The 24,717-nt window shown below is 43.7% G+C and overlaps 1 protein-coding gene across 6 annotated transcripts in view; it reads right to left on the bottom strand.

The window, feature by feature from the left end:
- MYOCD (myocardin) overlaps positions 1-24,717 on the bottom strand; it is a 98,835-nt gene that overhangs the window by 23,261 nt on the left and 50,857 nt on the right. For 5 of the 6 annotated variants that reach the window (XM_024234315.3, XM_024234318.2, XM_024234320.2 and 2 more), the window contains 4 exons: positions 23,403-23,478; positions 17,840-18,001; positions 4,464-4,639; positions 1,488-1,613 (listed from right to left, as the gene is read on the bottom strand). In XM_024234315.3, the coding sequence (XP_024090083.2) occupies positions 1,488-1,613; positions 4,464-4,639; positions 17,840-18,001; positions 23,403-23,478 (540 nt within the window). The remainder of the gene's footprint in view (positions 1-1,487; positions 1,614-4,463; positions 4,640-17,839; positions 18,002-23,402; positions 23,479-24,717) is intronic. The other variant, XM_024234316.2, reaches the window with a different exon arrangement.

Below are 24,717 nucleotides of genomic sequence, written 5' to 3'. Positions count from 1 at the left end.
GTGAAACTCCGCCTCAAAAGAAAAAAAAAAGGAACACAAAGAGAAATTATTTGGGATAAAACATTATAAAGAAGGCCACATGATTACCAGGCAATTAACTGAAGAGAGAGCAGCCTGTGTACTGTGAGATGTGACGCTGGTGTTTATAGAAGCACAATTCACAAGTGCAAAGATATGGACCCAACCTAAGTGCCCATCAACCAATAAGTGGATAAAGAAAATGTGGTACATATACAACATGGAATGCTACTCAGCCATAAAAAGGAATGAAATAATGTCTTTTGCAGTCACTTGGATGAAGCTGCAGGCCATTATTCTAAGTGAGGTAACTCAGGAATGGAAAACCAAGTATCATGTGTTCTCACTTATAAGTGGGAGCTAAGCTATGAGGATGCAGAGGCGTAAGAACTATGTAATGGAATTTGGGGATTGGGGGAAGATTGGGAGTGGGGTGAGGGATAAAAGATTACATATTGTGTACAATGTACACTGCTCAGGTGGCGGGTGCACTACAATCTCAGAAATCACCACTAAAGGGCCGGGCGCGGTGGCTCACGCCTGTAATCCCAGCACTTTGGGAGGCCAAGGCGGGCGGATCATGAGGTCAGGAGATGAAGACCAGCCTGGCTAATACAGTGAAACCCCATCTCTATTAAAAATACAAAAAATTAGCTGGGCATGGTGGCGGGCGCCTGTAGTCCCAGATACTCGGGAGGCTGAGGCAGGAGAATCACTTGAACCTGGGAGGCGGAGGTTGCAGTAAGCTGAGATCGCACCACTGTATTCCAACCTGGGCAACAGAGAGAGACTCCGTCTCAAAAAAAAAAAAAAAAAAAAGAAAGAAAGAAAAGAAAAAAGAAAAAAAAGAAAGAAAGAAAGAAAAAATCACCACTAAAAACCACCTGCACCCCTAAAACTATTGAAATAAAAATAAAAATTAACAAAAAGATATAATGCTGAGAAAACTAAACATTTGCTATAATGATTCTAGCTACCTGCCTACTATGAATGAAACCCCGTGTTTATTTCCATTGGAAGACTGGCTTGAATGATGTAAGTTTTACATTATGCAAGCTTTTCAGGGCTACTTCCCTTGCGTAAAATTCAACTGCTCTATACCTATTTTACGAAACTTGTAAATCCTGCCTTACAATCAGCTGTGTCTACCTCAAGGGTGAGCTTATGAAATATTTTAAGTGGGGAACATGCTGGCTGGGCTGTGATCCCAAAGAAATGCAAATCCACAGCCTTCTCCGTGGCAGAGGTGATGTCTGCTGTGCTGCATGGATAATGAAATCTTGGTCCATATACACTGGTGACCCATTTCTCATTTCCTGTTTTGTGACCCCCCCTAGTGAGCTGAACCTCTGCATGGGTCCTCCGTGTAACTCTCCTCGTGTTGTCAGACCTAACTCAGAAAGTTCTGCTCCAAGTTGGCTCTGTGAGCTGAGCGCTCAGGCAGGGCTCGGAGGCTGATGTGTCCGTACCTTTACGGCAGCTTGCACGGCTATGGGGGTGCTGGGGGGGCCAAGCCCCTGCTTCCCCACATCTGACTGGTGGCTGGGCTGTGAGGCTGAGTCATTTCTGTCATTCTCTGAGCCAGAAGCAAGATCCTGAAACCCAAATGTTACCGATATTAGGAAGATACAGGAATAAGTTGTGTGACACAGAAATGTTAGAGTCCGTATATATACCTCTGCTGCTTTCATCCTAGCTTCTCACTCAAGTAAATATCAGCCTACTCCCCCACGGGGAGGAGTCACATACGTATATGTGTGTATATATGTGTGTGTGTATATATATGTATATGTGTATATACATATATATATGTTTATGTGTATATATATATATAAACTTATCATCCAGCTGAGAACACTTTTGAGAGAGAAAGGGAATCATTCTAAGTAATGATTCCAAAAGACAGGTATAAAAATGGTCTGTTCTAGGCAAACTGGGACATCTGGTCTCGGTGTGTGGGCGTTCCACCTGTGTGTGACAAGGTCCACCTGTCTTGATAATGCAATTGAAAAAGAGCAGCAGGGAAGAGTGGGTGTAGGAATCTGGGGGGAAAGTAGGACAACGAACAAGGTAGATAAAAGGGATGTTAGCAGAAAAAGGGAAAGTGTGTTTGCAAGTGTGTGTGTGTGCATCTCCAAGTGTGTGAGTGTTTATATGTGCATGTATGTGTGTACGTGCATGTGTGCTTATGTGCATGTGTGTATATATATGTGTGCGCATGTTAGGTGTATACATGTATGTGCACATGCGTGCACACAGGCATGTATATGAACATGTGGTTCTGCGTGTATACATATGTGAGTCTGTGTGTGTGTTTGTGTGTGCGTGCACATGCGTGTGTATAAAGTCATAAGAAACCTTTATCAGAGGCAGAGTCTGTAAAGGGAAAAATTATTTTCTCTTTCTCTGCTACATTCCTCTGTTTCAACTCTGACAAAAAGGAGCCAGGGCTGCCCATGATCTCTCCATGGGGGGTTAGGAATGAGCTTTGCAGTTCTTCCCTGAGCCCTGCCTGGCACCTGTCAAAGGCCCGAAGGATTCTTTTCTCTTGGAGCCTCAGTGTCCTCATCTATCAAACATGATTGCCAGGAGAAATGACAAACAATGATTTTCGCATCTTGCCTGGCATTGTTTGGTGCTTGTTCTCTTCTTCCCCTCTCCTAAGGTGAAGCAGAAAAGAACTTGCCTTTTCCTCAAACCATTCTTAAATCAGAAGCTGAGGAATTTACTGTCAGAATAATGTGTACAAATGATCTGATATACCGTTTGATGTTATCAAAGAAATTTGGCTGCAAAGACCAGCTGTGACACACAGGGGAAGGAAAAATGCTTTGATTATACACTTTTGCACAATAAACACACGAGTATCTCAGCTCAGCTTTTCATGCCTCCCTTTTTCCTCCCATTTCACTTTTTCTTCTTGGCAGCTTTAGGTTTGCTCTGATGGGGTGAAGATAGGCATGACGGTGATCAGTAACTGGCATGGTTTTGGGAAATGAGGCACTGAATGATAATTATTTTAACTGTCCCTAATATCTGTATGGTACTTTTCAGTGGGAAAAAAATAACCCAGCTTTCAAATGTGTCTAATTTCAGTTCCTTGCACAATTTCTGTGAGGCCAGGAGTGGTAAACGCTTCCTAAAGGGAAGGGGCTGAGGGTCTGAAGGGCTCTCCGGATAGAGGCAGAGTTGGAAGAGCTCACATCTGGCTTTCACACTTACGCATCTCCTTCCCCTCATATGTGGATGCCCGCGTGCATCTCTCTTAAGGGCTCCATGCCTCTGGCTGGATTTCCCTGGCGTGGCAGACACTCTGCCATATTTCTAGAGCCCACCCAGTTGCTCGGCCTCACAGAGCTTTAGTTCCTCCTCTGTCAGAATGAACCTTGATGATACCTACTTGGAGGGGTCTCTGATTTCAAATGAGGAAACTTTTGTGATGCATTTGGCACTGCCCCTGGCCCAGAGTGAGCACTTAATATGTAGCAGGAGCTGTTGTTCATAATCATCATTATTCTTTTTTTTTTTTTCCTTTTGAGACGGAGTTTCACTCTTGTTGCCCAGGCTGGAGTGCAGTGGCATGATCTCAGCTCACTGCAACCTCTGCCTTCCGGTTTCAAGTGATTCTCCTGCCTCAGCCTCCCAAGTAGCTGGGATTACAGGCGCACACCACCATGTCCGGCTAATTTTTGTATTTTTAGTAGAGACGGGGTTTCACCGTGTTGGCCAGGCTGGTCTTGCACTCCTGATCTCAGGTGATCCACCCGTCTCAGCCTCCCAAAGTGCTGGGATTGCAGGCGTGAGCCACCGTGCCCAGCCCATAATCATCATTATTCTTTATAAATGTGCTTTAAGAGTATTCTCAATACATGTTCCTCATGCTCAAGGGTTTGTAGATTTGTCCAGAAAGAGGTGAATGTTATGGTTGGGTTGGGGCTGAATTTTGCAGCAGCTTGCTAGGTAGAAACCTGCTAAAAGTAGAAGCAACGTGGGCCTCCCTGCCTTGGAGAGAGCCAGCATTTCCTTCTCTCCACTCCCTGGAGCCCTGTAGTGAGTCCTCAGTGCACAGAGAGATGGTGAACTTTGAATCAGTCCTTCTCTGGCACTTTCTAGCTGGGAGATTGTTGGCGAGTCATCCAATCTCACTGAGCCTTAGCTAGTTTGTCCATAAAAATGGAGATAAAAGGTATCTGCTTGGCAGAGCAGATGCTTAATGGATAAGTTAAAGGGTGTAGTTATGGAGGTTCTCTTTCAGTGTTTTCTGGAGCTTTTGTCACCCCACACAGAGGCCTGTGCTGAATAGAGTGAGAAGAGGTATCAAAATGCTGTGGTGTGGCAGCCAGGGACATCTCTGGCTTCTCTAAGCAAAACCAGCTGTAACAGTGTTGATGTTAAGACCGAAACGATAATACTCTGAGATGCTGTTTTCCTTTTTTTTTTTTTACCTGGTTTGTCCCCAGAGAACCTGTCGAAGGGGTATCTGATGCTTTAGCGTCTGGCGGGGATCCCGCTGAGTTTTGGGGGTCTTCACTTCGAGTCTGATCCGGAGAAAGCCCATCGCTGCTGCTGTCCTCTTCAAAGGCAAAAGCATCCGTGGATTTGGAGAAACTCACCTGGTTACCTGAGGGGGTGAAATCCAGGAACTTGGTCAGTGGCTTAGGAGCATCAACGGGCATTTTTGGAAATGCTTCGATGTGTCATTTCTATTAAAAGTACACCTCTCTCTCTCCAGTTTGTTTTAAGTTTAGTTAAGAGTGAAGCTATACTTTAAATTATTTGGTTTATAAAAAGCGGTTTGTTCGGCGTGGAGGAAACAGTGCTGTATCAAAGGTCTATCATCATTTGTTAAACTTTATTTTCACGTTTCTGCATTTCTTCCCGTTTTCTTTGGGAACCCATATGTTTTTGAAACTAAACTGGGGAAGGTAAAGGAAAGAACAGGGAATGCTGGGTGCACAATGAGGCCAGAGGAAAACGTGGTAGGAGCATGCGCCCGTGTCCCTCGGGTTTTACGATGAGAGATGGAATCGAGATGACAGCCTGCCATTTGCATCATCTTCAAACATAAAGCAGGGCGCACAGCACACAATGTTTAGCAAACTTTGTTAATAAGGATAAGCTAGGACAGCTACTAAGTTTAAATTCCTAAATGTCAGAATTAGCTAATGTCACCAGTGCATCCCAAAGAGCCATTCAACGAATGCATGACTGTTTACAAAAGCCATAAATGTGTCTCAGAAACCTCAGCTTGATCCTCATTTTTTATTATTTGGCATTTCTTTGTATTCCTCATATCTTTGTGTCTATTTTGGAATTCCTCAATGGCTCACACAAGCAGAGACTCTTCCTCAGCCGCCTGCATGGTTTTGCTAAGGGAACAGACAAATTGGTGTGGGAGAGGAGTTATCACACCAGATGGGACTAGAATGACATCCTTATATGTCCCTTACGATTTTATTTGCCAAATTTCATCTGGTTTATTATCCAGCTGCACAGTACACAATGTGCTGAAGCCACATAGCTCTCCTGACCCGAGTCCAGGGACTGCTCTGCTAAAGGAATTTAGGTATTATCAGGAAGTTTTCCAGCCTGATATTCTGCAATCACACTGACAAGAACTTTTGACTCTTGCCTTGTGCAGATAAGAAAAAGGAGCTCTCACTGCAGGGATTGCAAAGGCAACGAGGAGCTGGAAGTAATGGAACAAATGTGGCTTTGGGCTTGTCATCGCCACCACTGCTGGCATCTGTCACAGGCCCTCTCACAGGCATCCAAGTGTCACATCAGGAAGGAGGCCGTGCAAGGACAGGGCAGGGGGAAACTCCAGTCACAGGCCCATGGGGCGGCCCACTAACTGGGAAGGGTTTGGGGCTGAGCATTTCTGCTCCACGGGTTATTTATAAAAGTCATTATCGCTTTACCACGAATATAAAAGTAATACATGTTCATCATAGAAATTCACACCTTAGAAAAATGCCTAATGTGGCTGGGCACGGTGGCTCATGCCTGTAATCCCAGCACTTTGGGAGGCCGAGGCAGGTGGATCATGAGGTCAGGAATTCGAGACCAGCCTGGCCAACATGGTGAAACCCCATCTCTACTAAAAATACAAAAATTAGCCGGACACAGTGGTGGGCACCTGTAATCCCAGCTACTCGGGAGGCTGAGGCAGGAGAATCGCTTGAACCCGGGAAGCAGTGGTTGCAGTCAGCAGAGACCACAACACTGAACTCTAGCCCGGGCGACAGAACAAGACCATGTCTCAAAAAAAAAAAAAAAAAAAAAAAAAAAAAAAAAGGATTATGTGTATCACTGAGGGCCAGGTAGGCAGGCAGTAGGTGGGTGGGTGGATGGGGATTAGGGGGTTAAGTGTTCCGCACTCCAGAAGTCACTGCATTTTCTTGGGATCCACATGGCACGTGCCCCAGGCCAGTGCCATTAACACTCTCAGAGACCCTGCATGTGACTTTGTCAGCCTCTCAGGGCAGCCAGTCTTCTCTGCCCAGCAGGACCCTCGGTCTGAGAGCTTCGTCGTGTCACCTCCTCTGCCCACTTCCTTCAGTCTAAATGCATGTGGACCTTCTCTGATCTGATACTTCTCATGAAAAAGACTCCTCCTCTCTCCACACAGGGTATCACCTCCCAGATGTGTACAAATTAGAGGAAATTAACCAAATTGCAAAATCTTCTACATATGCTAACATGAGTGGAAATGTTAAGAGAAGGGGAGAGAGAGTGGTTTCTCCTCTTATGCCCCCAAAACCCTAATTTCATTGTTTCAAGTAGAGAGAGAGCAAATAATAAAAATAGCAGGTGGCTGAGTAGTTTACCTAGCAGTGGCAGCAATAGCAAAAACAGCCAACTTTGTTAGACTTCATAATAGTTCAGGAAGGGGGCACATTTTCTCATTTCTTTCTCTTTTTTTTTTTTTTGAGACGGAGTCTTGCTCTGTCACACAGGCTGGAGTGCAGTGACATGATCTCGACTCACTGAAACCTCCGCCTCCGAGGTTTAAGTGATTCTCTGTACTCAGCCTCCCAAGTAGCTGGGACTACAGGCATGTGCCACCATGCCCAGCTAATTTTTGTATTTTTGTGGAGACAGGGTTTCACCATGTTAGCCAGGCTGGTCTCGAACTCCTGACCTCAGGTGATCCACCCACCTCGGCCTCCCAAAGTACTGGGATTACAGGCGTGAGCCACTGCACCCAGCCTTCTCATTTCTTTTTAATAAATGAACACATTGTAAGGTCAGGTCTACCCAGTTATTTTGAGACTGAACTAGGACCACAGTACCAGCCTTTGGAATCTCAGACTCACCTGGTAGAGGGGATGGCAGAATTAGTCATCCTTCCTGGAAGTCAGCAGGTGAAGCCATTGTGTGGTTTATGGTACATCATCAACCTGCCTGATTCATTGGCGGATAGGTAGGGCAGGGGTACCACAGAAAATGACCAACATCTCTACTTTTTTTTTTTTTTTTTTTGAGATGGAGTCTCGCTCTGTTGCCCAGGCTGGAGTGCAGTGGCACAATCTCGACTCACTGCAACCTCCACCTCCCGGGTTCAAGTAATTCTCCTGTCTCAACCTCCCAAGTAGCTGGTACTACAGGCACGTGCCACCACATCTGGCTAATTTTTTGTATTTTTAGTAGAGACAGGGTTTCACTGTGTTAGCCAGGATGGTTTCGATCTCCTGACCTCGTGATCCACCTGCCGTAGCCTCCCAAAGTGCTGGGATTACAGGCGTGAGCCACTGCACCCGGCCTACTTTGTATACATAGGTCATATATGCTAAGGGTGTCTCCAGAATTCCACAAAATAGCTGAATTTTTGAGATCTGAGGGACTGACGGTGACATCTTGCTTTTGAGGAACAAAGAAGGCAGGAGATTCTGGGAAGGGAGAGTCCCGATGAATTTAATTTGGACTTGCCTCAGTAAAGGGGTGGAAAGATTGTTGGAGCCCTGAAGTTACTACCAGTGAATCAGCCCTTTCCACTCTGACACCTGGCGTTTGGTGACCTCAGGTCGAAGCACTAGAATGACGTGGAAAAGTCTAGAAGTTGAGTATCCGGAATAAAGGTGTAGGTAATCAATCCCCCTTTCCCCAGGGCTGGACGGAGCATTCCTAAGTTGTTGCGTTTAACTCCAGCCTTCCCATTTTAAGAGGAGTAGAGACAAGCTGAGGTGTGATCAGATAAGATATGTCTAAGAGAAGAGACAGAAAACCATGAGAAAGGAGATCCTTGTATCTCGATGGGACACAATCAGAGAATCTGTCATGGGCCAGACTGCCTGGTGAGTGCTGGTGGTGGTTACAGGGAGGAGACAGCGATGCAAAGTTGTCCAAGAAGCCTCCCGGAGGACGTGGGATTGAATGGAGCCTGAAGTGACTGTCAGCGGTGGACAGGACAGCAGAAAGGGAGAGGGGCACGTCTGACAATGAAAGGATGGGACGCGTGGACGAGAAATGATAGAGTGGTCATTAGCATGCTTGGGTTGGGGAGGATGACAAAGAAGTGCTTTCAGCCAGGGGAGAGGGCTATTTTAGGAGCCAACCCCTGGAGAGACATTGCTTGTAGGAGTCTCCCTTGCTTAAGTCAATGAAATGAGGAAACCACGAGTGCATGGAACTACATCCCGAGTACAGGTTTACACCTGCGTAAACAACCAGGATGAGTGCCAAGGCCCCAAATATGACTCCTCTCCAGTATCTAAAAAGCATGATGTGCCAAGCTAGAATGCACTGACAGCTGCACTGAGGACCACTGGTCGCTGTCCAGGCCACAAGATCTCACCATGGGGGCCCCTGTCAATCACCACTCCTTCAGGGCTACAAGTGACTGGTTTAGATTTGCCAGTGCCAGGGCAGAAGATGAGGGAAAGGGCAGGGAGCCCACACACAGCTATAGACTTAGCTCATTGCTGTCGATGGGAAAACCTTAACAGTGGAGGGGCTCCTGTAAGTACATAGCAGTGGCTTCCTTTTGGCATGAACACCTCCTATGGTGTTCGGTGTGGTCCACAAGGCGCTGGGTTCTGGAGTCAGATGCATTTGAGTTTGCTTTTTGGTTCTACCAGTTCAGGGATAGCATGACGGTTGGCAAGTTACTTGACCTTTCTGAGCCTCAGTTTCCCCATCTATAAAATGGGAATCATCATCATAATAGCTAGCTCTCAGGGTTTCGAGGATTAGGTAACAACATATGGAAAGCACTGGGCCCAGTTCCTGACGTGTAAGTGATGAATAATTTCTTGCTGTTATTGTTGCTATTGTTTTTGGTAGGAGCATCTGTTTGTCTCAAGTTTAACATCATCAAAAATAAACAGACCACCCGGGAGGCAGTTTATCCTCTGGTCAGCTTTGCAAAGGTCAGCACAACTCCAGAACCAGAAAAACTGGTTGGTCCTGAGAGGTTCCTTCTGGGAAAGCCAAGGCGGACCTTCCTCAGAGTAGGAGGAGTGTGGGTGGAAAGGCTGGCATGCCACTCCCTCTCCTTCTTGGTTCAAGCCAAGCCCATGCAGAGAGGGACAAAGGTCACCTTATCTGACTGCCTCTGGAACGACCAAGTCTACTGGCTCCTTGGTGTGACCCTGGGCCTCCGCTCCAATCTCCCCCAGCATGAGGCTGGCTGGGAGCTGATGGAGAGCGGTGTGCTGGCTATTGTCCCTGCAGACACGTCAGGGGTGTGATGACAAGGACCTGCTTTGGGAGGCCCTGACATCATCCTCTGGCTATGCTCGCAGGGCTGGCTCTGGGCACTGGCCCCTTGGGGATCTTGGGCTGGTGACTCGAGCCTTTCCTCTCCCTCTTGGAAGTCATCAGATGAATGAATCAGTTGTACTTTCTTTGCATAAACATTTAAAATGCCAAGATTAAAGCAAGATAATTGGAGTCCTAGTTACCTTTCTGTGAGGACCCACACCAAGGGCAGGAAACCATGAAGTGGAATGTGAAAATGCGCCTCCTTCCTTATCAACCTGTGAGCTGGCCCGGTCCACTGCAATAGAAGCTATTTTAAATCATGGACAGACTACCTCCTAACATCCTGGAAGAGACTGAAGCAAAATTTGTGTCCCAAGGGAGAAAGTCGCACATAGAAAGGTAGCTATTGTTTCAGTGTAGCTGTTGCCTAAAGATATTTGCATAGATTTAGCATGTCATAGTCTACAGGCTGATTGGACTATCTAACCAAAGTCAGAACTCACTGCTCTGGAAGGGGATCAGATGCTTTTATTATGGAAATGGCATAATAGGCAGATGTTGGAATGAATAATTTTTTTTTACTCAGATCCTTGGCACTTTAGAAATTTGCCTTATGTCTTTTTTTTTTTTTTTTGAGATGGAGTTTCGCTCTTGTCGCCCAAGCTGGAGTGCAATGGCGCGATCTTGGCTCACTGCAACCTCCCAGGTTCAAGCGATTTTCCTGCCTCAGCCTCCCGAGTAGCTGGGATTATAGATGCCTGTCACCATGCCCAGCTAATTTTGTATTTTTAGTAGAGATTGGATTTCTCCATGTTGGTCAGGTTGGTCTCGAACTTCTGACCCCAGGTGATCCACCCCCTCTCGGCCTCCCAAAGTGCTGGGATTGCAGGCATGAGTCACCACACCTGGCCTTTTTTTTTTTTCCTTTTTTTGAGAGACAGGGTCTCACTCTGTCACCCAGGCTGGAGTGCCATGGTTTGATCATAGCTTACTGCAGCCTCAAACTCCTGGGTTCAAGTGATCCTCCTGCCTCAGCCTCCCGAGTAACTAGGACTACAGGCACGCACCACTATGCCTGGCTAGTTTTAAATTTTTTTGTAAAGATGAGGTGTCACTACGCTGCCCAGGATGATCTTCATGTCTTTTGATACACCTGATCCTAGGGCCACACAAGTCAGGAAAAGCAGTTAACCTGTGTAAATATCTGCCCTGCGTTGCTCTTGAGGTGAATCCTCTAGGGATGAAAAATAACATTAGGCAAGGCAGGCAGATCACGAGGTCAGGAGTTCGAGACCAGCCTGGCCAACATGGTGAAACCCCGTCTCTACTAAAAATACAAAAATCAGCTGGGTGTGGTGCCGCACACCTGTAATCCCAGCTACTTGGAAGGCTGAGGCAGGAGAATCGTTTGAACCTGGGAGGCGGAGGTTGCAGTGAGCAGAGATTGCGCCATTGCACTCCAGCCTGGGCGACAAGAGTGAAAACTCCATCTCAAAAAAAAAAAAAAAAAAAAAGTGCTTTATCCTGTCTCCCTATTCTCTTTTATAGGATGCTCCTCAGCCCCTCCCAGAGCCTCAAGCTGTCCTCAGATTTCTAGAGGCCTCTCACCAACTTCAGCTCCCACCTGGACATGCCCTTCCCACCTCCCAGTGATGCCTGAGATGGCTTCCACGGAGGCAAAGCCCTTACTTCACGGGGCGGCAGAGGCAGACTCCAGGCACTTCTTTTCTCTCTCAGTGCTCACCCTTTCCTCCCGCCACTCCCACATGCCCCAACACTCCCAGCTTCCCGATTCTCTTGCCCAACTCTTTCCCAGAACCATCCTCAGCAAAGTATTTGTCATGTATGCCTTAGTGCGTTTCTTTACCCCAAGGGTCGTTTACTCTTTGGAACTGATTTCTCATGATGGAATGATAGATTTTATTCATGAGAAAGTTATGCCAAAGCAAAATTTCCTTTTTTATGCCAAAGCAAACAGCCCTACCACCTCACTTAGGGCCATGGTTATTATCTAGCTGCCTTCAAAATGAACGATCAGAGAGGGTGAAGACTTTTGGCACCTCTGAAGAATGACTAGATTCTTAGTGAATAGGAGGGTTTTGTTATGAAGTCTAAGCGTGGGGCACACTGGTTAGCAGTGACTAGCATAGGATCTTTTATAAATGTGATAGAAATGGGTGGCTTCTGGACCAGCCCTGGAGGGGCTGAATTATTGCTTTCTACATGAAAGGGCCATGGTGATGAAAAGAACAAATTTAGTTTTGACAATGGGGCTATATATTCTAAATCATGGGTCCTTTTTTAAAAAAGACTGGCTGGGCACGGTGGCTCATGCCTGCAATCCCAGCACTTTGGGAGGCCAAGGCGGGTGGATCACCTGAGGTGGGGAGTTCGAGACAAGCCTGACCAATGTGGAGAAACCCCATCTCTACTAAAAATACAGAATTAGCTGGGTGTGGTGGCGGATGCCTGTCATTCCAGCTACTTGGGAGGCTGAGGCAGGAGAATCACTTGAACCCGGGAGGCGGAGGTTGCGGTGAGCTGAAATCATGCCATTGCACTCCAGCCTGAGCAACAAGAGCGAAATTCTGTCTTAAAAAAACAACAACAGAAAAACTTGACTCAGGTGGGAAGACTGACCCAGTCCCATGAAAAGGTGAGAACACTTTAGGAGAAGATGCTTGTCTTTTGGAGCTGAAAACCTGGGCCCTTCTACTATTGGTAAAGCTGGGAAGGCCAGCCTGGGTTCTGTTTTACTCAAGCCAGGAGTCAGACATCTGGACAATATACAACTTTCGTGGGAGCTAAGGGATGTTCACGTTAAGTGAAGAAAATGCTCTGATGACCAGTGAGAGAAGTAACAAGCTAGAAGTGAGCCTGTAGGGGTCTCAACACAGAAGGATATTTCAGTAATAATGACCACTCATAAACTGAGCAAGACCATGCTAAACTCCAGGATATGATTTCTGTTCTCATGAATCATCGCTTTCATGTAACACAATGCTTTTGGTATTCAGTGTTCTGGCCTGATAAGCGGTTTTCTACGAAGGGGAAATAGGCAATGAGGTGCATGCTCTCAGATACGGCCCCGAGGAGGACCAAGTCTCCTATTCCCCCACAGAATGTCATTTTAGGGTGATGAACCTGTTTTTTTCCCTCCATCTGGAAACTGTAAGACTCTATGAATTCAGAAAGTCAACTTGCAGGCTGGGAGTGGGATCAGAAACTGGTACTCAAGAGGAGAGGGGAAGAGACGTGGTACTTTCATCCAGCTGACTGCAAGAGGGATGATGTCTGGGAGTAAGAAGGAAAATCCCAGGGTAGGGACAGTCCTCTGTCAAAAATGTCCTTCCCTGTGTTGGGAAAGGTTCTAGATTCTAGAGTTTCTATTGCAGGGTTGGAGAATTGTTGGTCCTTAATGAAGTTTGGAGGGAGGGAGACAATGAGTAAATGATCCTCTCAGAGCCTGGCAGAAACTCAGAAACACAGCTGCAGAGAGAGCTGGAAAATGTAAACACATCTGGAAAGGCACGTGGAAAGGGGAGGGAAAATATACAGAGGCTGGAAGAATGATACACAGTGCAACCACAACCAAGGGCGAAGATATGATCACAAGAAGTGACACACAGAATAGTGAGCTGGGTCACCTTCGCCATTGGAAGGACTATAGCTGTCTCTATAGCTGTCTCTAAATGCGCTCTCTATAGCTGTCTCTAAATGCGCTCTCTGTAGCTGTCTCTAAGCAACTCCCTCTGTCTTTATGATATTCCTGTTCACCTTGCCCGTAAAAACTCAGGCACATTTAAAGGGTCATTGCTAAAGAGGCTGATGCGTAGATGAGTAACAGGTGCTCAATTGCCCATTACTGCTGTCCACTTTTGGATTTTTCTTGGATTAAGTCACCCTGTACCTTCTGCCTCTTTCTCTAGCCATTCCTTTTGTTTATTAGTCACAGATTCCCTGCTTCTATCTTAAATACTTCTGCATGGGAGCCTCATTTTAGCCCTCTTCTCTTTTTATACATCCTAATTCCTCACAATTACCTTCCTCCTCCACTGGGCGCTCATGATTCTTCAGGGAAACTTAGAACAACTGGGAGCCAATACTGTCTACTATTTGAGGCCAATACATTTAAAATTCAGGAGGGGAGTGAGAATTTTTAGTAATAGGTAAGTTGTACAAATTAAGGAGAAAATTTGAGTGGACAAATAAGTATGGACAAAATTGAAAAAAACTCGAAGAACTACTCTTGAAAAAGGTACTGGTTTCTTAATTTCCTTGGTTTCCTACGATTTTAGTAAGCAATGTTTAAAAGCAACCAATCATTGTGATCATATTTAAATGCTTCCAGAACATGAAAAAATATGAAAAGGTAATTATAAACTATTTTGTGAAGTATGTGTAGGTTTGACATTTAAATCCGAAAAATATAAAACAACAACATAGACGAGCATCATTTATGAATATTGTGGCAGACAGGACTAGCTACTTATCAAAAACCAGGATCCCCCTTCCATAATATAGAGGCAGTGCTGGAAATGGCTGTTCAGCCAGAGAATACCTTTCTCAGCCATTTGTACTGTTCTCACAATGGAATGTGAGTGGAAGTGATGTGTTCATTTCCAGGTTGAGATTTTTTTTTAAATAAGTGGATGAAACTTCTCATCTTTTCTTCCCCCTTTGCTGGATACATTCAGAGAATGACAAAGCTCTAGGGCAGAGATTGGCAAACTAAGGCCTGTGTGCCTGCTGCCTGTTTTTGTAAATAAAGTTTTATTGGAACATAGTCATGCCTATTTGTTTACTTACTGTACATGGCAACCTTCCTGCTACAACATCAGAGTGGAGTAGTGACAGGGGCAGTCTCAAGTATTTATTATCTGCTCCCTTAAGAAAAAGTGCCACCCTCGCTGTAGGGAATGATGGTGCAACAAGACTGAAGGAGGCTTTTCATGGAGGAAAAGCCTCTCTGAACTCTTTCTAAGCAAGAAATACACCTTTCGTGTTAAGCTGTTGAAGTTTTGTGGTTTGTTCCCCAGCCAGCATTATCCCAACTAATAACGAAATAGATGCAAAATCCCAAATAAAATACTAGCAATTTCTAGAACCAAATTTATGACAGATTGTTTTCCCCTAGAAATTCAAGGAAGATTAGGAAAGGTAGCAACATCACATTGCTTGGTCAAAGAAGAAAAGCCACCTCATCATCTTTTGATATGCTTTGAAAGCATTTTTAAAAACTCAACATCTATCTTGCAAACTACTCTTAGTGGGATAGGAATAGAGAAATACTTCCTTAGAATATCTACCCTATACTAAAGGCTACATCATATACAGATGTGAGTGACTAGAAAAATCCCCATTTAAGAGAGAAACAAAACAAAAATGTATGTAATCATCAATATAAGACATTATAACATAATATAAAACATACAGCAACACTAATATAATATAATGAATATAATATAATATTACTTTTGAGGCACTGGCAAGGTATCAATAATAATAGTATTCTGCTATGTAATATATCAATAATTATTAAATTATATATTAACATATTATTGTATAATATAAACATGTGATTTATATAATTCATATATATAGTTTTATATATAAGATAAACATCTATATGATATAGATATTTTATATAAGATATATATTATTTGGTTTGTATAATATAGTATAGTATACTTTATAATATATAATTTATATAAAGTGTATATAATGCATAAATAATATATACCATATTCATAAATAAAATACGTAAACATTATATGTAATTTATTTTGTTAATATACTACATAGATTTTTAGAAATTATATTAATTCTATAATATGCTAATCATGATGTTGCCTTTCAAGTACCATCCAGTGAACCAAGGCAGAAAATAAAAATGAAGCAGAAAACAAATTTCCATTCCCTTAGACCTGGACAGCTTGAGATAAACTGAGAAACTATTGGAACTATTAAGATCTTTGACACTGCCCAGTTATAAAATGAATGTGTGCAATTAATAGGTTTCCCATATATCAGCAATAATCAATATGACTTTAAAACTTAAAAACAACAAACTTTGCAAAGGGAAATAAAAAAAGACTTGAATAAGTGGAGATAGATACTACAGAGGAATTTACAAAGTTATATATTTTAAACATATGAATTCACCATAAATTAACATATAAATTCAGTGCAATCCTAAAAATTGCAATAGAATTGAAGTTGACACAAAAAATTGATTCTAATTTTCACTTAAAATATACTTGCAAGAGTAGCCATGAAACATTAGAAAAATCAGACAAATGTAAAGAAACTTGTGAAGACAGATATTAACACAAATTGTAAAATAGATCATAAAACTGTGATAAACAAAAAACTTAGACCTCTCTCTTAAACCAACCACTTAAATAGTTGCAGACACACTAAGGATTTAAATGTAAAAATAAAAGTATATAGGTATTACAAGGCAATCTAGGTGAATAAACTCTATATTTTTAAGTTAGGAAATATTTTCAGTAAAAATGAATTCAGAAAATATAATGAAAAAGATGAGCGGATTTGACTACAGATTAATTAGGAACTGCTATAGGTAAAATTGACTATACAAAAAAATAAAAAGTGAAGGACAAACTGGTAAAAGGATGTGAAATACCTGTGACAGATGGAGGATGAGCATTTTTTCCCTATATAAATAGCATACACAAAGCAGTAAAGTGAGAACATGCTCAGCACGAAAGAGAAAAAGCCATGTATTGCCAATGATACATAACCACAAAGAAAAATATAATCTACTAGAAACCAAAGAATGCAAATTAAAAGGAGATCTTTTGCCTATCATGTAAAAATAAATCATAAATTTACATGCACCCAACAAAAGAAAAATAAATAAATAAATTTACAGGCACAGAACAGAATGTTTTAAGAAACAAGAGATGTCCGATGGAGATTTTTACCTGCCCAAGAGCTTATCAGAGTAAAGATGGTGGCAGTGCACTCTTGAATACTCAAGGCCAAGTTCAAAGGCCCCAGATATTTAGTGGAGAGGGAGAGAGTAGATGAGAGAGAAAATCACAGCGGGATATTTAAGTAGGCACTGACAGACGAGTATATTGCCTCTCCTGGAGCTGATATTTTCATATTTACCAGTTCCAAAGGCAAAATTTCTGTGGCCTCTGAATCGCAGGGTGAGAGCAAGATTTTAGAATGTGAATAAACTTGATGACAAGTTTTATAATAAACTTAATTTTGGACAAAATGCCCTTACACATACTTTTTGACAATGTGTCAAAACATTTAAATATATACTGCGTATTAGTATCTACCAATAGTTCTCAGAGCGGATTGAGGGCATAGCTGGAGAAAGCTAAATGTGTCTGTAGGAGCATTAAGCTCCCCTTTCTCCCTGTTACCATAGTTTTCCTGGGTTCCACCCCAAAGCCTCTGTGAGTGAATTCAGTACTGGCAGGCTGTTTGGGTCCACCTAGTATCAGTTGTTCAAAAAGTCTAAAGTCTACAAAATGATTTTATACGGTTTATAACAGAATCAGTATTTGTGTCTCCTTTTTGAGTATTTGTCCTTTGACTTCGTGGAGCAAGTGAGAGCTGTCAGAGTTTTTACATGCACTGTTTACCACGAACTTCACTCCCAGGAGCCTGTGAGCTAGGCAGGGTGAGTACTGTCACCTCCATCTCAAGGTGAAGTGACTTGGGCAACTGGACCTAGGGTCCGGGTTTTCTAGTCTGGGGCCAGTGCTCTTTCCGCTGATACAGTCTACCTCTCTTTAAACAAGGAAGGCTAAACAGGATGATGACTGTGACTCCTAAGTAATGGAGGTCTTATAGGGGAGATGTTTTGAGGATTACACCTGGTCAGGTTCTCAACTTGCCTGACTAGAGCAAAATTACCCTGTGTTGACTTGGCCTTGGGGTGTACAAGAATGGGGATTGCAACAAATGCCCAGGATCCCTGGTTATGGAGAATTAACTGGACTAACAACCCATGGTATGGCTCTTGTCTGGTGAGAGGCCCTCATCCCCAAAGATCCTAGTATGTCAGAGCTCCAGGCTGCCCTGAGATCTCAATAGCACCAAGGAGAGACATGCCATTTGTTCTAACTACCTTTTATGGCCTCTTTCACAGCAGAATCCACAGGAAGAATGTTTTTTTCCACCAGCTCCAGTGGCCCTGGTCGTAGAGCAATTTTTTCATTGAGATCATCGGCGAGTCGGGCTCTTTTCAGCTTCATCTGAGCAGTTGGAATGGACCTCTCTGCAGTGGAAGCTAAAGGGTTGAAATGAAAAGGATCAGTTCTAGAATTTGATGTCTCTCTCTCTCTCTCTTTTGTTTTTTGGCTTGTGGCTACAAAAGATTGTGTCACATTGTGCTCTACCATCCTAATAATTTTTCGATGCAATCATCATCACTTTACAGGGATTAGCACCAAAGCCTAGACACTTCCAAATAAAGGCAAATCGAGAGGCACATGGAAAAGTTAGAGAAGCTTGCTTTGCGAGGATTTGTGAAAAAATGTACAATTTGGAGATTTTGTAAGCAACCAGTCTGCAGGGCCTGTATTGTTTGCCTGACCCTAAGCTATGGCACTTGGATGCACATTTGGTCTGCACAGTGACTGGCACAGGCTACGCCTGCAGTAAATGTTATCTGTTGTTATAATTAGTAGTACTAGTATGACTTTTAAAGGATTTTGGACTAGTCAATGCCCTGACCGACTGAGTCAAATGTCCAGGTCAGTTGCGAAAGAAAAAAAATTCCATTGAAACAGTTATTTAATCAAACAGAGGGATTTTTAAAAGTTGAATTCATCCACAGGCAGTTTCTCATCATTTGGAGGGTGTGAAAGGTCACGTACAGAGCCTTAAATCCACTTCGATACAGCTGACACCAAACTTCCTTTTTAGGTTGGGCCCTGACTTATTTCTGTGGAAGAACCCAGAGGAGAATCCAGCCAACTTATTGCTGTCATGGAGAACTGTAAGTTAAGATTCTATAAGAGTTTGCACCTTCACTCTCAACTTCATAAATCTAGAAAGTGAGATATTTACAGACAAGTCCCTTAGCCCCATTATTTTATTATTATCAACCTGCTAACCCCAGACCCTGTGTCTGGCACTGACCTAGAACTCTCCATACAGAAGAGGTCTAGGGATGTCCCATCGGTTGCCACAGGCTTGGCTGTGGAAGCTGCCTCTTTAAAGCATTTCACATTAAACGGGGGGAATGTCAATACTCCAAACCAAAGAATGGGCATACCAAAGCCCACATCCTCTCCAAAGCACCCCTTACAGTTCCTTGCAAGGGCAGCTTGCTGGCTCTCTGCCTCAGTCATCTTTCTGACTCATCCTGTGTACCAACTCAGGATTGATCTTCAGAAAGCCCTCTTTTCTTCTGGTGCCTCCATACAAGATGCTTCCCACCATCCACATCTCTCAGTCCAGATTTTCAAGACTGCTACGAGTTTAATCTACCTCCTGTCATGACCTGTGGCTCTCCAGACCAAATCTACCATTCCAGAGAGCCTGGTCCTTATCCTTCTGTCTTCTATGTCTTGCTGCATTCACCTTTGCACCTTGGCTTATTTCCTTTCCCCACCTTGAACTGCTTCCCCACTCCCCACTACCAACATCGTACCTTTGGGTCCCAGCATAAGGCTTTCCTAACTCTTCCTTTTCTTATAGATCTCTTTCGCTTTGACTGCCTCTAGCAGTTACAAGGACAAACCCTTCATCTTGTTGCTTCTGAAACTGGGCAATAAACTCCTGGGCAGCAGGAGTCATTTTGTATCTAGCAGATCTTTTATGCTCCAAGAAGCTAATTCGCAATTTCTGTTGACAAAAGAGGACCCCATGGGAGGCACCAGAGACATGCAATTGAACTGGGGGTTGGTGCAGTTCACATCCTGATATTTTAATTCAAGACTGTAATGATGGAAGAAATAACATTTCATATGTTTGATTATAGCATTACTGTGTACTTATTGTCATAAATGTGAAAAATGCTAAAAAAAAAAGTGTGCAAAAAAAATGAAGGCTTCAGGAAAATCCCTACTTAGTGTCACCTTTTTTTTTTTTTGAGACAGAGTCTCTCTCTGTCACCCAGGCTGGAGTGCAGTGGCTTGATCTCGGCTCACTGCCAGCTCCGCCTCCAGGGTTCACGCCATTCTCCTGCCTCAGCCTCCTGAGTAGCTGGCACTACAGGCACCCGCCTAGTTGTTTGTATTTTTAGTAGAGACGGGGTTTCACCGTGTTAGCCAGGATGGTCTCGATCTCCTGACCTCATGATCCGCCCACCTCGGCCTCCCAAAGTGCTGAGATTACAGGCGTGAGCCACCGCGCCTGGCCAGTGTCACCTATTTTTAAGACCTGTGTGTCTTTCTTAGTTATTTATATTGATTGGTAGGTTTATGTTTTTCTTCCCAGAATCTGACTATGAACATAGTTTAAGTATATAATAAGTATATAATTTTTCTTCCCAGAATTTGGCAGCAAATATAGTTTTGATTTTTGCTCTTTTCGCTAAACATTGTCTTGTAAACCTTTTCTCATTAAATTACTCTTTGAAAGCCTTGTTTGTAGTAGCTCTATGGTATTGAAACGGGTTTGTTGTCTGGGGTATATACCCTGGTTCTTTGTCATGGTCGAGAAAGAATTCAGGACAGATACACACGAGGAATGGGTTTAGGAGCGGAAGGTTTAGTAGAAAAAGAGAGAGAAAAAAACCTTCCTCATGCTGAGAAAGTGGATCGCCCAAGAAGGGTCTCCGGTTTGCGGCAGAGAGCAATCGATTTTGTACGGAGGCTTGAGGAGGCGGTGATTGATTTACATAGGGCCCAGGGGATTGGTTTGACCAGTTGTGTCATTTACATTGCCCGTGAACCGACTGGCCCTCCCACCCTAGTCTTTTATTATGCAAATACGGCCTCCACTTGGAGGCGGCCATGATCACTGTACATGTGGTACCTGGAGGCTGCCATGACACTGGTAAACGTGGTGACAAGGAAGAGAGCGGGAGACGCCATTTTCAATGTAACTGGCTTCCAGGTACAGCTGCCGACATTTACATATAAAAGCTCCTAGTTTGCATATGTATTTCAGACTGCTTTCTGTCAGAGAAGAAATGGTTTGGGGCTGCTTTTTATTAAAGGAAAATTCCACCGAGAATTCTTTTACCCTTTCTAGCTGCCTAAATTTTTTTTTTTTGAGACTGAGTCTCGCTCTTGTCATGGCACGATCTCGGCTCACTGCAACCTCTGCCTCCCGGGTTCAAGGGATTCTCCTGCCTCAGCCTCCCGAGTAGCTGGGATTACAGGCGCGTGCCACCACGCCCGGCTAATTTTTTTTTTTTTTGTACTTTTAGTACAGACGGGGTTTCACCGTGTTAGCCAGGCTGGTCTCAAACTCCTGACCTCAGGTGATCTGCCCGCCTCGGCCTCCAAAAGTGCTAGGATTACAGGCGTGAGCCACTGTACCCCGCCTAAAAATAATTTCTTAATAACTCTTGTATTAGTATTCGATTGTGTGGTTGATCCATAGTTTATTCAGCCAATCCTCTATTATTAGACATTTCACTATTTTTCACCATCTAAAGTAATTCCACGATAAACATCACTGTGAGATAAATCTTTGTCTGATTATTTTCTTTGAATAAAATACTAGACATTATATTATGGGCTATTATAACTAGACATTATATTATGAGCTAAAGGGTGTGCACGTTTTTAAGGCGTTTGATACAGGTTACCAAATTGCCCTCCCGAAAAGTTGACCCAATTGCACTCCCCCCAGCAGTGTATGGGAACGCATGTAACTCTTGCCACACATGATACTTATTTTTATTTGTTAACTTGATCATTGAAAAGTCTGTATGTCTTTTTTTTTTTTTTTTTTTTTTGAGACAGAGTCTCCCTCTGTGGCCCTGGCTGGAGTGCGGTGGCGCAATCTCAGCTCACTGCAACCTCCGCCTCCCAGGTTCAAGCAATTCTCCTGCTTCAGCCTCCTGAGTAGCTGGTACTACAGGCGCCCACCACCACACCTGGCTAAGTTTTTGTATTTTTAGCAGAGATGGGGTTTCACGGTGTTAGCCAGGCTGGTCTTGAATTCCTGACCTCAAATGATCCGCCCGCCTCGGCCTCCCAAAGTCCTGGGATTACAGACGTGAGCCACCACACCCAGCCTGAAAGGTCTGTATGTCATTTGAAATGACATCCTTTGGATTTTTTGTGCAGCTGTGATTTTTGTGCTCACATAGCAGCTGCTTCTAGGCTTGTAGACACCATTGCAAAGGAGGTAAGAATTCTGTCACCTCCCTTTGAGGGACTTTTTTTCTCTGTTTTCCAGACACCTGGCATCCTTTGGCTGCCTCACGCAGATCAAAGCTTCCCATCCCACACAGCCTTCCCTTGACTTCAGCGTTGGCCTCTTTCTCTTCCCTACCCTGTAAACAGTTCTGTCTCAAAATATCCCACCTACTTTAGGGTTGAAAAAGGGTCAGTCTTGGAAAGCCAGAATAAATAACAAATGATGTCAATCAAAGAACCAAGGTTCACAATTTCCAGGATATTTCAGAGCCTTTCGTGCGCTTTAAAGCTAGTGTTCAGTCTTGGAAGGAAATCCACATTCTAGAGAAATAGCATTCAGGCCTTGTGCAGGCTGTTCCCTCAGACTGCGACACCCTTCCATCTTTTTCTACCTGGCTCAGCCCTCACGGTCCAGCCTATTTCCTCAATCCTCCCCTGTCCATTCTGATTCATTATAGCATTACTGTGTGCTCATTGTCATAAATGTGAAAAATGCTAAAAAAAAAAAAAAAAAAAAGGCATTTCCTTTCTTTCCATGCTGGATTGTAAATGTGATTCTCATATCCTCTATTATACTGTGAGACCCTTTGAGTGCACAAACCTGTGGCTTATTCACCGTTGAACCCACTGGCCTGGCAGGGCAGACAACTCCTAGCAGACACCCAATACAGTGTGTGTTCAAGGAACAAATATCTCATAGGTAACTGTCAAATTAGGGGTTGGACCTCTTTTAGGGTGGGCACCAATGGTCTCGGGGATTCTGTCTCAGGGAAGGCAACTTATGTGGCGGGAGTAGAAGCCGCTCCTCCTGCATCCAGATGTCAGAATATGGGGACCAGTTAGTTGTTTGTTTGCCTTGTCTCACATACCCCAGCACAGAGGTGGCACCCTAAGGCAGAACTAGGCCTACTTTGATCAGCACTAATTTCCTCAGATTGTATTCCCTGCACACCAGAAGGTAAAGGCATCAGCAAAGGACAATTAATTACCTGGAGAACACAGAGGCAGCAAGGGAACTGTGATCTTCTTCCAAAGTGAGTGATGATCCAGATTAGTAATAATTGTCAGCACATGTTGGATGTGCTCCATGCACTCCTAGAAGTTATGTGATTTGCCCAGGCCTTAGAGTTAGGAGATCGCACAGCTGAGATTAGAGCCCAAGTCTCTAACCCGCTTGACTATCTTATGGCTTCCCAACTTGGTTATCTACGTGGCGTAGAAGGCTTAGATGATTACTTGAAACTGCCACTTTGTAATAGTAAGGGAGATTTTTAAGAGGGCTTAGCAACTGTACAGAGACAAGTAACTCTGGGAAAATGGCCCACCATTCTGCAGCATCTCTTGGTGTCTGATTTCTTGCAGCCTTACCTTGGAGTATGTGCATATTAACCAAGTCGGCACTGTTGCACCTGTTTCTGGCTTTGCGCTTCAGGGAATTTTTAGCCTGTAGAACCCAAACAAGAGAAATCACCTAGTTTTACCTTTTAAAAAAACTCAATTTATCTCACAGGAGAAAATAACCTTTTAAAATAATAAATGAAACATGAAAATATTCTTGGTGTCCCACATTTTGATGAAGGAACATTTACAAAGACCCGTCGAGTAATTTTTAGATGGGAAAATAAGATAAGAAGGTAAAGAGCTTGGGTCCACATCAGGGCTACAAACCTAAAGCTCTTTCGGGGACAGGCAGGTTGGTACATGTTAATAACATGTTACTATAACAGGATACTAGGCTGTTTGTATTATAACGAATCTTATTCCATTGCCTTTTTTTTTTTTTTTTTGAGACAGGGTCTCTGTCATCCAGGCTGGAATGCAGTGGCACAATCAAAGCTCACTGCAGCCTTGACCTCCTGGGCACAAGTGATCCTCCTGCCTTAGTCCCATGAGTAGCTGGGACTACAGGCATGCATCACCAAACCCAGCTAATTTTTTTTAAAATTTTTAATTTTTAGTAGAGACAGGGTTTCACCATGTTTCCTAGGCTGGTCTTGAACTCCTGGACTCAAGCAATCTGCCCACCTCAGCCTCCCAAAGTGCTGGGACAGCCATGAGCCACAGCACCCAGCCTCCATTTCCTCTGAAAACAGTCACAAAATTAACCAAGATCAGAGTTAAAACATTGCCTAAATCCATCTAATATAACATGACAACGTATGCCTCTTTCCCGTTATTCGCTTGACTTCTCTTTTAGGACATGTGAAAATGTAAAGCCTACAGATTCAGACCCACCAGGAGTTGGACGGGCACGAAGAGATGGGTTATTTACCCAGTCTCAATATCTTCTTGATGGGGCTGTCGGTAGGGTTGTTGCAGGCTGTGGGAGGGCCAACACTGGACCCCAGGTTTCTGATGTCTAGCTCTGGGTTTTTATCTCACTATAGTGGATCTCCCAGTGGCCCCCTGAGAGGGGTCTGGGAATCACTCCAGTTCTGATAAGAGTCTGCTGTTCTTTGTTATTCTCCAGGTAGTAGGAATCACAGCCACTTGTGAGCTACTTTGAAGAGTTGCAGATCCCTCCTCTTCCTCTCTACCCATAGACAAGCTGCAAGGCTAGTGCTCTCAGGTAAGGAAATACCAGCAGGCAGATACTCTCTTTGTCTTTCCTTCTCACTCAAAGTGTTGATACTTGCTAAATAGTATTTATTAATATATTATTGACAAATTCAGGTTGCAGAGA

Source organism: Pongo abelii, chromosome 19, assembly GCF_028885655.2.
Source record: "Pongo abelii isolate AG06213 chromosome 19, NHGRI_mPonAbe1-v2.0_pri, whole genome shotgun sequence".
NCBI lineage: Eukaryota > Metazoa > Chordata > Mammalia > Primates > Hominidae > Pongo > Pongo abelii.
This window is presented reverse-complemented; position numbering and strand designations above follow the sequence as displayed.